Source organism: Pimephales promelas, chromosome 13 (genome assembly GCF_988280905.1).
Source record: "Pimephales promelas chromosome 13, fPimPro1.hap1.1, whole genome shotgun sequence".
Taxonomy (NCBI): Eukaryota; Metazoa; Chordata; class Actinopteri; order Cypriniformes; family Leuciscidae; genus Pimephales; species Pimephales promelas.
The window spans coordinates 21,593,914-21,606,496 of record NC_142781.1 but is presented as its reverse complement, the minus strand read 5'-3'; the positions used below and the strand labels follow the sequence as shown (position 1 = coordinate 21,606,496).

Below are 12,583 nucleotides of genomic sequence, written 5' to 3'. Positions count from 1 at the left end.
TTCTGTGGCTCATGACATGACATTTAAAAGGAGAACAAGGAATGTGTAACATGTTTGTATTCCAAGTAAATCCATTATCTTTGTGTTGTGGTGCTTCTTCTTAAAACCGAACACACAAAATGTGAATTATTTAATAATAGTATTTATTGTTTATATTTTGGTGTTAAGAAAAACATCACAAATTTAAGATGATCCTCTGAATCTGCCAAAGAAGAGGATGCTATTGGTGGGGTTGTGCCTGATGTAGAATAGGAAAGGGTGATCTGCCATGAAGTGCTCTTCTCGAAACATACAGAAGGCCACAATGGCTGCTGTAGCTGCTGCCGCCTCTGTGCCTTCTTCATTCACATCAACAAATGCCTTGTGGGCCACCGCTGAAATGGAGAGGCCACCCTGACCGCTCATGCCTGTTAGATCAGCCTTTCCATCCTGGAAGACAGAAACCATCCCCATCCCCATCAATGTTTCTGCTAAGGAGCTCTCAACCTCCAGTTTGAACTTTGGCAAATGGACTATAATATCTGTCTGGGTGTCCATTTTGTTTCTGTTGGTCCATTCATGAAGCTTGTCAAGGGTCAACTCACTCTCCAGCTGTCAAACACATATGCAAATACTGTTGAGTCACTGAACATAGAAGATACCAAATATAATCAAGAGGATCAGTACAAAAACATTTTGCCAACCTTAAGAAGAGGGTCAGAGCCATCCTGAGTTTCCTCAGGAAGTAGAATCAACATGCTGAGCTCCTCCTTTACGTACGGCAACTCCAGCACTTGCAGGCGGTGCTCGCAGATGTAGTTGAAGGGGAACTTTTTCTTCTGGTACATCATTTGCACTGGTCGGCTCTCATTCTGATACAAGACAGACACGTGCAAATGAAAGAGTGAACAGGAAGGATATGACTCTGTCAAGTAGGTATGATGTAGTACGTCAAGTCTAAGGATGTACCATTGCAGTTGTATAATATTTTTGCAAACTCGGATTGTGATTCAGCACAGAAATGTTTCTGTGAGAAATAATAATTGCACCTGGTTTATTTTAAATGGCATTTCTTTAGTGTCTTGAGCATTAAATCTCTGCAGCCAGTTCCCTTTGAAGTAGATGGCATTAACCAGAGCTAGTCTGGTCATTCCAGTCACCATTCCTGGTTTGAGAAGATCTCTGATTTTATCTGAAAAACACAAGTTTGTGTTTCTGACTTCACATCTGTGACTTTTTAAAAAGGTTTTCAAGCAACAGGTCCAAATGGATTATTTTATCAAAAATAGAACTGTATAACTGTTCTTCTCACTCTCAGTCTGCTCTTCCACCCATTTGTTAATGAGCTGTCTTGACTCGTCCGATGCTCCAATGAAGTCCACAGCTTGAAGGTCAGCGTGGTACAGCTTCAGGGTTGAGTCCAAATACTCCTGCAGGACACATGACAACAAATTCATCAAAAAGGAGCTCAAGATTAGAAAGTTAAACAATAATGGAGCCAAAATGTTACATCTTGGATTCGCCTCAAAATGTCTCATTGTTAAAGGCAGAATGGACTCACAGGTAAGAAGCTGAAGGTTTTCTCTCCATAGAGGCGGTTGGCCAGTTTAAGGATGTAGGAGGCTGATGGACTGTTGATCGATGAGGTGAGGGTCTCAAAATGAGAGTGAACATCAGAGACAGAACTGAAGGACAAAACCTGTACAGAGACAATTTTGGCATTGATATATGCCAATAGTATGAGTGTAAAAGTTTTTCAGCACATGTATATTAACTGTGTTTGTTTAGACGGGAGAGGCTTTGCAAATATTTTACAATACTGGCATATTATCATAGATTTTTCTTTTATACAAAACAAAAACAAAACATGCCTGTGGGAAGACTGAAGTGCACTGAAGAGCCTGTTCTGAGCACATTTATTGCAAGGAATTAAACTAAATCGAGGATTTCATATAATTTTCATTGAAGTTTGAGGTCCGATGTCAAGAATGTATTATCTAAATGAGTCTGTAATAAAAACAAATACATGCAACATGCTCAGGGTTGGCACAAGTTGGCCTTTGTGGCTACAGTATGGAACATTTTATTCTAGGTCCATTTTAGAATTTTTTTATTTAGTATTTTGAGGCATTTTCTTGAAATGTCAGCTTCTTCTAAAAGAGCCACTGGTAGAGAGTGAGAGAGCAGTTGTTCTCGTTCGTTTACATTTGTTTACATACTTCACCTCTTCCCCTGTTGAGTCAATCGCTCACTGGTTGTTTCACAATCTGCATGCATTCTTTGGCCATAAAAATGTTCTACTCTATCTAGTTAAAAAGTTAATACTTTGGATTCGGTATTGAAGCAAATTGCAGTCTAAGCATATTCAACAACTTTCTAAAAGACTAAAACATCTTATTGACAATATGCATTCAGCATAGACACTGCTGTGTTCATGCAAAGAACATTGCTATTTTCCAATATGCAGTCATTAAGTAACTGCAGTGACTATACAAATACTTCTACCAACTGTAATGAGATGGCCACATCACCATGAATGATGAACAGAAATGACAGGGATAATAATAATAATTCAAAGAAACTCTACACAGAAATTTCTCAACTCTATTTCTTATCCCCCACTTAAACTCACTGGGTAACCATTGCATAACTGTGTGCTATTGTTAGAATATGATAAATGCATCTCTGTAAGCCCAAACAATCAGCAAGTGTTTAATCTTATGACATCTGTGCCTCACCCCATTTTGAATCATGGAGTTTTTTTTTTTTAATCTTTGTTTTGGGTTGTGTTATGTTCCCTTGCTTGTTCTCCTCTACATCATACCTTTGCCATTTCTTTGGCTGTGTCTCCTCGGGCTCCTAAGTAAACCATGCTGAGCGCTGCGCTGATGCTCAACGGGGAAAAGAACATGTTTCCCTCAGCGTTGGTCGCGCTCAGAGCCCGAAAGAGATCCAGAGCGAAGAGACTGTTGGCACGAGCGAGACCCTCCATGACTGATGAATGATGGCACTGCAAAAAAGAGCCCAAGCATTATGATAGCAGCATAATTTATCCCATCGTTACAATAGCGCTTCTGACAAAACAATTAGCCTACATGTCAGGTAGGCGGCTATCTTTCAGAAACGCGGAGTCGCAATTGTTCATTACAACGAGAAGAAACAAACAGCAGTTCTGTGCGACGTTTAGACACACATGTGTATTGATTAAGTAGCTTCTTACTTACATTTTATTTAAGATGCTTGTCCCAAACGTACGTCGTGTGAAAGAGAAACCTGCCCCAGAGTCATGCGATTTAAATAATCAGCAACGCCCATAAAGAGCAGAAAAAACTAGACAAGCAAACTGCTGCAGAAGTTAAACCAGACATATAGCCTAACAGGTGAGTCAGTCTCACACTCACCCGCCCTTTTATTACCTTTTCATTCACTTCCCTTATTTTACTGCATGATGTCCAGCCAAGTTCAAAACTGTATAAAACGTTCGAATGGTTGTGTGCTTTCTTTGGAGAGAGACAGAAAGAGAGCGAGAGCGAGTGAGAGAGTGGACAATAGGAATAGACTTTATGTTTTGTCAGCAACACAACGCAGATGCGTTCAATGAATGTGACAGCTCTGGACTAATCAGTTGGACTTTGTGCATAAAGGCTGAGTCACACAGTTGGAATGGATCAGAGGTTCTGCGCAATTAAAACCGTCAACGCCTTTCACAAAAGCTGTGTTCGTCAGAAATGCTTCTTATAGTGTTATTCTGTAGCCTATCAAAATGGTTCTTTGTTTTTTATTGATCTATTGGACTATTGATTTATTCAGTTTCAGTTTCAGTCAGTTATAAGTTTCTACCTTAAGAGATAACACCCAAAAAATGGGCAGGATAAGGAATTTTGAATGAAAGAGGTGACACTAAAAATGCACAGTAGATTGAGCAATTGAAAATTGGACATTGCTCTGTTAACTTAAGGTAGGACCCACACACACACACACACACACACATTCTTGTAAATCTCTTATTGTAGATCAACATTCATTGACACAATACAATCTCTCCTAACCTACAACTAACTGCTTAACCCTTGAACCCTTACCCTAAACCTGCCCCCTTAAGCCTTTACCTTCAAACCGGCCTTTAAAGTGGTCTCAGAATAGTTTGGGGACTACATTTTGGAAAGAAGTATCATCTCAGCTCAAAGTGGAATTTATTTATATATTATACAAACAGTAAAAACAGTGATAATGTGTCTTCAGTTTCAGTCCTTCTGAAATCTTTATGATTTGGTGCTCAATAAACATTTCTTGTTATTATCAATATCGAAAACCGTTGTGCTGCTGAATTTTATTATTATTATTTTTTTTGAGGATATATTGATAGAAAAAGTTCAAAAGAACAGCAATTAGTTGAAACAGAAAACTTTTGTTGCATTTTAATGCAACCTTGCTGAATTAAACGATTAATTTGTAGGCTAAAGATTCATTTAAAATTGAATGAAGACAGCGAGTTTCATTTCATTTGGAACGACATGAGGGTGAGTAATTAATGACAAAAAATACATTTTTAGGTAAACTAACCCTTTAAATTACAACAAACATAAGAACAGCATTAAAAGTCCCACAATGAACACAACTTAAAAAAACACATCACATAATAAGTTGTCACAGAATAAGAATAAGTGAATAACTCAATTTTGACAGAAATGTCAGATAGAACCTTGTAATTCCAAGGGGACGAAAATTTGTGAACCTGGAGCAGCACTTCAATTTACCTTTTTGTGCACAATTTCTCTGCACAATGACATTTGTTAGCCACTAGATGGCAGAATAACTCACTTTTTTGTAGCAAGCACACTGTAAACCCTAATGTTGTCTTTACTTAAACAATCAAGTGTACTTGACTAAACATTACTTAAAATTTTGCATTTTGGCCCTGTCACTCAAAAATATAAGTTCAAATAACTTATTTACCTTCAAAATACGAAAACTTAAGATTTCAAGTGCTGTGAACTCAAAATAATGATTAAACCTTACAAAAGGTAATCTTCAAAAATGTCTTAACTGTGAAATGATGATACATTCATTCATGCTTTCTTCAAGTGCAAGGTGTCATTCTTATTTTACCAGAAAACAAATGGCTTTCATTTTACAATTATTGATTGTAATGGAAATAAACTGATGTTTATTTAAAAAAAAAAAAAAAAAAAACCTGATACTTTAAACTTGACAAATAAACTTTATTACCCATATTCAAGTGCTTTTGTAATACTGGGGGTTGCACAATTTTCATACATTTCACGTGCACATATATGCCACGTGCCAAAATGCATGAAAGAGTTCCTCACATCAGCCACTAACCAAGTCTCAATAAAAAAAAATATACAAAATAACAGAAATACAGCGACGACACATTATGTTGGACGTTAAATCAAATTCATTTCAAAGGTTTAAAACGTCTCTCTCTGATCTTCCTCTGATGCGATTTGCCACGCAAGCAGTTCTGCATGGCAACAAGAGAACTAATGCGCTGATTGGTGGATTACAAAATTGGTGATTTTCGCATCGTCTCGTCGTCAGTTGCTGAAACCAGTTCAAATGTGAAGACGGGACGGGAGTTTTTCTTTGAGTAACATTCTCGGTAAGTACAATTATTAAGATATAAAGTTATTTTGTATGACCTTTTAACTCAGAAATATGTTTATTTAAATCCTTGCACGGTTAATAAAAGAGAACGCAGCCATAACGTTAATTAGTTCCTGGTCAAACTTTTCCAACACGTTTTAAGTGATGATATGATAGCTGCGATTTCAAACGATTCTTTAATTTATTAGTTTAATTGTGTAATCGTGTATTTCTCGGCAAAAGAACATAGTTAACTAACGTTAACGTTATTTGAGACCAGTCAACTTAGTGACGTTTTTTCTGGTCAATCTTTTGACAACCTCGACATTAATTAACAGTGTTTTCTTCATGACTTAGTTTGTGATAGTATGATTATTGAAATGTCAACTGCTTATTTTCTTATTTTACTAGTGAGATAGCTACATATTCGATTATCTTTTTTTCTGTGCAAGAAAGAACATGGCAGCTATGCACAGACCATGTGGGTTATTTTTCCCGGGCAAAGGTCAGTTTTACCAGTAACTTGCAAATATTTTCATGATACATTTCTGATTTTGACTTGTAAAACGTAGTATTTCGTAAAGTATCTATCTTAAGTTATAAGAACATTTGTTACTAGCTACGAGTCTAGGACGAATGATGTTTCGTAGATTGTAAAATTATAAAATTAACGTCACGCTTGTCACCAATAATTACAGCGATTTAGTCATATGGAAAATACTATAGAAGTCAATGCGAACTAGCAACTTTTGGTTACAAACATTAAAAATATTACTTTTTGTTTTCAGCAGAACAAACCATGCACACAACTGTTTGAGCATGAGTGGTCTATTCCTTTAACGTGTTAAAAATATTTCTTAGCCTCTACATTTGTTTCCTAATTATTTAATTAAAGCATTTCAATGTGCACGCTAATGTGATTATGTGATCTGCTCTTATCTCCCCAGTTCAACAGAATTGCTGGCAAAAACCTAAAGCAGGATTTCTACGAGAACCTTGATGGATATAGTCCACGGTTCATGGACCTTTTTTAAGCCAAAGTGGGGACTCCAGGTCAGTAACGTTACTTGGCTAACTTTTTGAATCAAATAAAGGTTAGTAATGGTTAATAATAATAAAAAAAGGTTTTGTCTTATTTAAGATAACTTAAAGGATAACTTTTACTCACCCTCAAGTTGTTCCAAACCTGTATACATTTCTTTGTTAACGCTGAACACAAAGGAAGATATTTTGAAGAATGTTTGTAATTGAACAATTTTGGGTACAATTGGTGTTCTTAGTATTGTTATTTTTATTTTTTTTTAGCATGTATAACTCAATGTTGGCCCAAAACTGCTTGGTTACAAACATTCTTCAAAATGTATTCTTCCTTTGTATTCAACTGAGCAAAGAAATGTACAGGTTTGGAATAACTTGAGGGTGGCTAAATGATGACAGAAATTTCATTTTGGGGGAACTATATCTTTTAAGAGCATTCATTTAATCGTATATTCTTATAAAAGTTCTTCAAATATATTGATTAGTTGTTGGCATTAATGGAATTTTGTGTTTTCCTCAGCCCAACCAACGGAGGTCCTAACCCTTGTGATTCAAGGACTACCTATCATGCTTGGAGATGATGGTGACTTCATTTCTTCAAGTCATGTTTAGTAAGTGCATCTGTTCTTCACGTGTTAACATTAAAACAACCACCTGTGCTCCCATTAGTCTAAGCATTTGTCAAGCATTTGAAAATCATGTTGATTTTAAAGCAATAGTTTCCCAAAAAAATAAATTTGCAGGAAATGTTCTCACCTTCAGATTATTCAAGATGAAGAAGAGTTTGTTTCTTCATCTGAAAAGATTTGGAGAACTTCAGCATTACATCACCAGCTCACAAATTGATCCTCTTTAGCAAACAGATGCTCAAACTTGTTCAAACAGCTGATAAAAACATCACAATAATCCACAATTAATCCACACGTTTGCTCTTTGGACTCTTACTTACAACACCCATTCGCTACAGAGGATCAATTTGGGAGCAAGTGATGTGATGCTACAGTTCTCCAAATCTTTTCAGATGAAAAAACAAAACAACAACTCTATATATTTAATGGCCCGAGAGTGAGTGCATTATCATGTTTGGGTGAACTATTCATTTAAAATACAAATGTAGCCAGTTCTTCAAATTAATAAATGTAATTTATACTGCATACTTAAAAAAAAATATTATCTTTGCTGGAAACATGTACATTTTCATAAAGTCAAATGCATACTTGTCCATATAATTTGGGATTAAGGTTAGTGCTATGTGTGTTTTTAATAAATCTAGTGCACGTTCTGATAAACATCAATTTATAAACATTTGATTCCTGATCGTAATACTCTATTTATGTCTGTTTTTACACTAGGTGTCTGATCATCGCAACTCCATCCTTAATGTGCCAGTGGGCATCTTATTTGAGGACACTGACTTTCAGCCCCCCAATTCCTTGTATTTAACTTCTACGATTGGAATAATAAAATGCAGGACCTCCCACAGGCTATGTGTCTCCTCTTCGGTCTGATCTACGAACTTGAACTGAATTACCCCAAATCATTTGGCAACACGTTTGATTTCATCCAGCGTGTGTTAATGTCAATGGGACAATATTCTCTCAAGCCTAAATTGCAGTCTCTGGCAAACCAGCTTTTTGTAAAAAAAAAAAAAAAAAAAAACTTCACTTTGAGACTTTTAACACCACCCTGAGAATGTTCTACAAATGATTTGCAGGATATATATATACCATGTATTGGTACCATTTTTACTACCTCTTCAGTTTTGTGACCCAGAAAATATTTGTTTAAAAAAAAATGCCACTTTGAGACTTTAATATTTCTGACAATGTTTTGTTTTGTGAGGGAAAATGTGGTTTAAATTGTGAAATGCTCTATAATTAATGTGCATTAGTCAATTTAGTATATTGTTACCATTGTTGGTAACAATACCGCTACAGTGTGTTCAATTACAGTATAGTTTGTACTGTAATATTGTGCAAATATTTGGTCAAAGACAGTGACTATGGTCAGTATGCTTTACTTATTTTGCTGTGATTGCATAAAGCTTAAACCAGTAAAATGTTAAAAGAATGTACATTACGTGTAAATGTTCAGTACATTTACAAAAATCTGAGACTTAAGTGTATTTTGTAAGTGATCAGAGTTGTACAATTGATATTGCACTACTTAATGTTAGATACTGTTGCCACATTTAAAGTTATGTACAGTGTTGACTCATTTCCATTTGATATTTTGGTCAATAAAGATTCAAAAGATCAATATGTTGTTCATTGTTTTATGTAAGTGCAGTGTGCACACAGCTTACAGTCAAAAATAATAGCTTTAATATTTTGAAATAATATTACAGTAACATTTTCATGTTGAGTTTACTTAAATATACTTAAATATATAAGTACAATTGATATTAACACTAAGTTAAGTGAACTTTATAGTTTAAGTGTATTAAATAATCGTCAAGTTTGGTGAACTAAACAATTTAAGTCAAGTCTACATAACTACCAAGTTAAGTAAACTTAAATATGCAAGTTTTGGGAGACCCCATTACTCAATTAAATTGAGGGAACGAGTTTACTCAAATCAATTGAGTTAAATCAACTTATTAGGGTTTTCAGTGCAGGAGTATATTTTATAAAGTATTATCTACTATATTTTTTTAAATAAATTTAAATAAATAGAGTTTTTAATTAGTTTTAACAGTCCTTTTAATTTTTCTGTCACTGAGAACTTATTTAACCAATTTTTTTTTTTTTTTTTGCAAAACCATTTATTCAGGATATCCATAACATGGGGAATATCAAGTTAGGCCTATGTGCTAGACTCGGCGTACAGGAATTGGACAATAAAACTGAAACACTGTGACTGGCCAATTTGTTACGATTGCATGGTAACCAGGAACCACGAGGAATAACTGGAAACAGGAATTTAATCTTCAAAATCTCAGGAGACACAAAAACTACACTATACACAAACGATAACCGACAAAGAATAAGGGAGAGCAGGACTAAACCAAAAAAAGCAGGGGAAACACAGGACATGCATGTAACAAATAGTGTTGGAGATTTCACACACACCAGAGCCACACACACACATCCAATTCCTCACACACAGATATCCAACATCAAAAACCAATGGGTGCCGCTGAAGAATTTAGGTGTGTAGATTCAGCCAACCGCAATCAAGGCATTTGTTGATTGGAAAGGATTCGGTTGGTCTACTCTATCCAATTGAGTGCTGAGGATTTTTTTTCCTGGTTCGGTTAATCACAGCCTAAAAAAACGATTAACCACTTTGTGATATTTTTGAGGAGTGACTCAGAAAATGTTTTCCTCCACCAGCACATAGTGACCTGACCACTGTTCTGGAAAAGGAATGCTTCAAAATCCCTCTGGCTCCTGTTAAGGACGGTCATTCCCAAGGCAATGAATTGATGCTGCTAAAGGAGGCCGTTCGTCACTATGCAAATAAAATATTGTGTTCTAAAACTAGTTGTTTCCGTTTCATTCAGTTTCATCCAAACACTGTGGATGTTTTGTACGCAGGCAGACAATCACTCACTCACAAATATACACACACACATACAAACACAAACCATTGCTGCTCTTGAATTACACACAGACAGCAGCACTTACTTGGACGTCAGAATGAGGTTTAAATAAAACTCATCTTGTCAGCACCATGGTTTGCTGTTTCCACACCTCACACTGCATGCATACTTTCTCCAGAGTGTGTGTATGTGTACGACTGTGTGCGGCCTGGTAAACCTTATTATGGAGACAAAATGTCCCCACAAAGATGGCAATATTCAAAAAAAGATTTTTTTTTTGGTCCCAATGAGGAAAACAGCTCATAAATCATAACAAGTGATGTTCTTTAAAAATGTAAAAATGCAGATAATTTTCTGTGATGGGTAGGTTTAGGGTTAGTGAAATGGAATACAAAATACATGTTTATGGAACATGAAAAAACAACGTGTGTGTGTGTGTGTGTTTGGCATTAATTAGCCATATAGTGTGTCCTCAGAAGTCAGCTAAATATGACAACCTCCCTTTGGGAAAGTCTCCAATTAGAAAACTGATTCATAAATAAAGCAAATAATGTTTTTCTCTGATGATATCAAATATTTTCTGCTAGAGTTTTGGAAAATTATTCATGTGTAATAATAAGCGTCATATAAAACAAAAGCAATCTATGGTATGTCCTCATTTAGATAGTTAACTAAATGTGTAGGCTGTGTATACAAGTGAGAGGAGAGATAATTAGTCAGGAGGGACTATAATTTGGCTCCCTGGAAGAGAGGGAGGAATGTTTGGCCACGAATATACTGTATGTACCATTGCTCAGTGGTTGACAGACACATCAGCTTCCTATCCTAAGTGTACCAAACATCTGCAAATGTACTGAAACACCACCCCACCAACACAGAGACAGACAGAGATACCTGACAAGTGCACTTTCCTTGACCTCATTCCCAAAACAACTGAAGAGATGATGTTGCAACTATAATCAAATAATAATCAAATAATATCTACATTATAGAAATATAAATTAAATATTTTTAGTTTTCGTTTATATTTACAAAAGCATGCGACCGTGAAACTTTAGAACCTTTGTAAATGCATTACATGCTCATGCAGGTTCATGAAAGGACACGAGCAGCTGCAGTTTGGCTTTGATCCTGCTATTTTCAATGATAGCACAATCCATCATATACAACGGCACAAGTGCAAGCTCATAGCATAGCTAAATATTCCAACACAATAAAGGAATCTTTATAGCTTTAACCACGAACACCAAGTAAGACGAGATCCTCAAATGTCTTAAATAAGCCAAGGAGAACATTTGATATGGTTCTTCTGTCTGTTGGTCTGTCCCTTTTCATTGAACTAGATTTTCCATTCAACAAAATTATTATTGATCTGCATGTGGATCTGCCATATTGCCTAAATTTGATCACTGGTGTTAAACCATGAACAGCATTATTGAAATTGAATTTTTGAGAAGAAAGCGCACACTCAAGTCTTAAAGGGTTAGTTCACCCAAAAATGAAAATTAAGTCATTAATTACTCACCCCATGCTGTACCAACCCCGTAAGACCTTCGTTCATCTTCAGAACACAAATGAAGATATTTTTGATTAAATTTGAGAGCTGTATAACTACCACATTGGCTGCCTAAGGGACTGGCTCTTGACGGCCCAGAAAGTCAATGAAGAAAATGTTTAAATATTCCATGTGACTACCGTGGCTCAACTATAAGTTTATTAAGCGACGAGAATACTTTTTGTGCGAAAAAACAAACAAAAATAACGATTTTATTCGACTATTCCTTTTCTTCATTGTTGGCCTGAAATGAGACTTCCTTAGATTTCCACGACGCATGCGCGAGATCTGAACTGAAGTAGTTGAAGGAGATCGCAATTCTCGCCCATGCGTCGTGGAAATCTAAGGAAGTCTCGTTTCAGGCCAACAATGAAGAAAAGGAATAGTCGAATAAAGTCGTTATTTTTGTTTGTTTTTTCGCACAAAAAGTATTCTCGTCGCTTAATAAACTTATAGTTGAGCCACTGCAGGCACATGGAATATTTAAACATTTTCCTCATTGACTTTATGGGCCGTCAAGAGCCAGTCCCTTAGGCAGTCTATAGAACTGATCCAGCTCTCAAATTTAATCAAAAATATCTTCATTTGTGTTCCAAAGATGAACGAAGGTCTTATGGGGTTGGTACAGCATGGGGGTGAGTAATTAATGACTTAATTTTCATTTTTGGGTGAACTAACCCTTTAATGCACTCCCGTGATTTACTGAACTGTGTGTACAGAACGGGATTACCCACTGACTAAAAGGTGAACTGATAACCAAATTTAGCTGCTGTTTGTGGCCATACACTTAGTCCATGAGGTGGTTTCTCATTCTCACTGACGTTTCAATCACAGCTGAAGGCTATAAATAACAGGAGTGA

At 36.0% G+C, this 12,583-nt stretch overlaps 1 protein-coding gene and 1 long non-coding RNA gene across 4 annotated transcripts; one reads left to right on the top strand and one right to left on the bottom strand.

The window, feature by feature from the left end:
- Positions 1-122: 122 nt before the first annotated feature.
- Positions 123-3,414, bottom strand: LOC120494104 (leukocyte elastase inhibitor). The gene is made up of 8 exons (XM_039693221.1): positions 3,396-3,414; positions 3,204-3,252; positions 2,804-2,989; positions 1,541-1,678; positions 1,292-1,409; positions 1,029-1,171; positions 684-851; positions 123-591 (listed from the first exon to the last, which is right to left on the bottom strand). Exons 3-8 carry the CDS (start codon positions 2,969-2,971, stop codon positions 184-186), a joined length of 1,143 nt encoding a protein of 380 aa, XP_039549155.1. The 5' UTR covers positions 2,972-2,989; positions 3,204-3,252; positions 3,396-3,414; the 3' UTR covers positions 123-183.
- Positions 3,415-5,180: 1,766 nt separating this feature from the next.
- LOC120475125 (uncharacterized) lies at positions 5,181-8,938 on the top strand. Of its 3 annotated transcripts, none has more exons than XR_005621894.2 (4): positions 5,181-5,602; positions 6,534-6,680; positions 7,145-7,235; positions 7,977-8,938. It is a non-coding gene; the product is annotated as an uncharacterized LOC120475125 (long non-coding RNA). The 3 variants fall into 3 exon arrangements; XR_005621893.2 differs by having other exon boundaries at positions 5,199-5,602; positions 6,534-6,639; positions 7,977-8,935; XR_016146022.1 differs by lacking the exon at positions 5,181-5,602 and adding an exon at positions 5,615-6,091 and having other exon boundaries at positions 6,534-6,639; positions 7,977-8,936.
- The last annotated feature ends 3,645 nt before the right edge of the window (positions 8,939-12,583 follow it).

Coding starts and splice junctions, on each gene's coding strand:
- LOC120494104 (XM_039693221.1), bottom strand. CDS start 2,971: ATGGAGGGTCTCGCTCGTGCCAACAGTCTCTTCGCTCTGGATCTCTTT. Junction 1,410..1,540: donor AAACCTTCAGCTTCTTACCT/GTGAGTCCATTC, acceptor TGTGTCCTGCAG/GAGTATTTGGACTCAACCCT. Junction 852..1,028: donor TGCCATTTAAAATAAACCAG/GTGCAATTATTA, acceptor GTCTTGTATCAG/AATGAGAGCCGACCAGTGCA.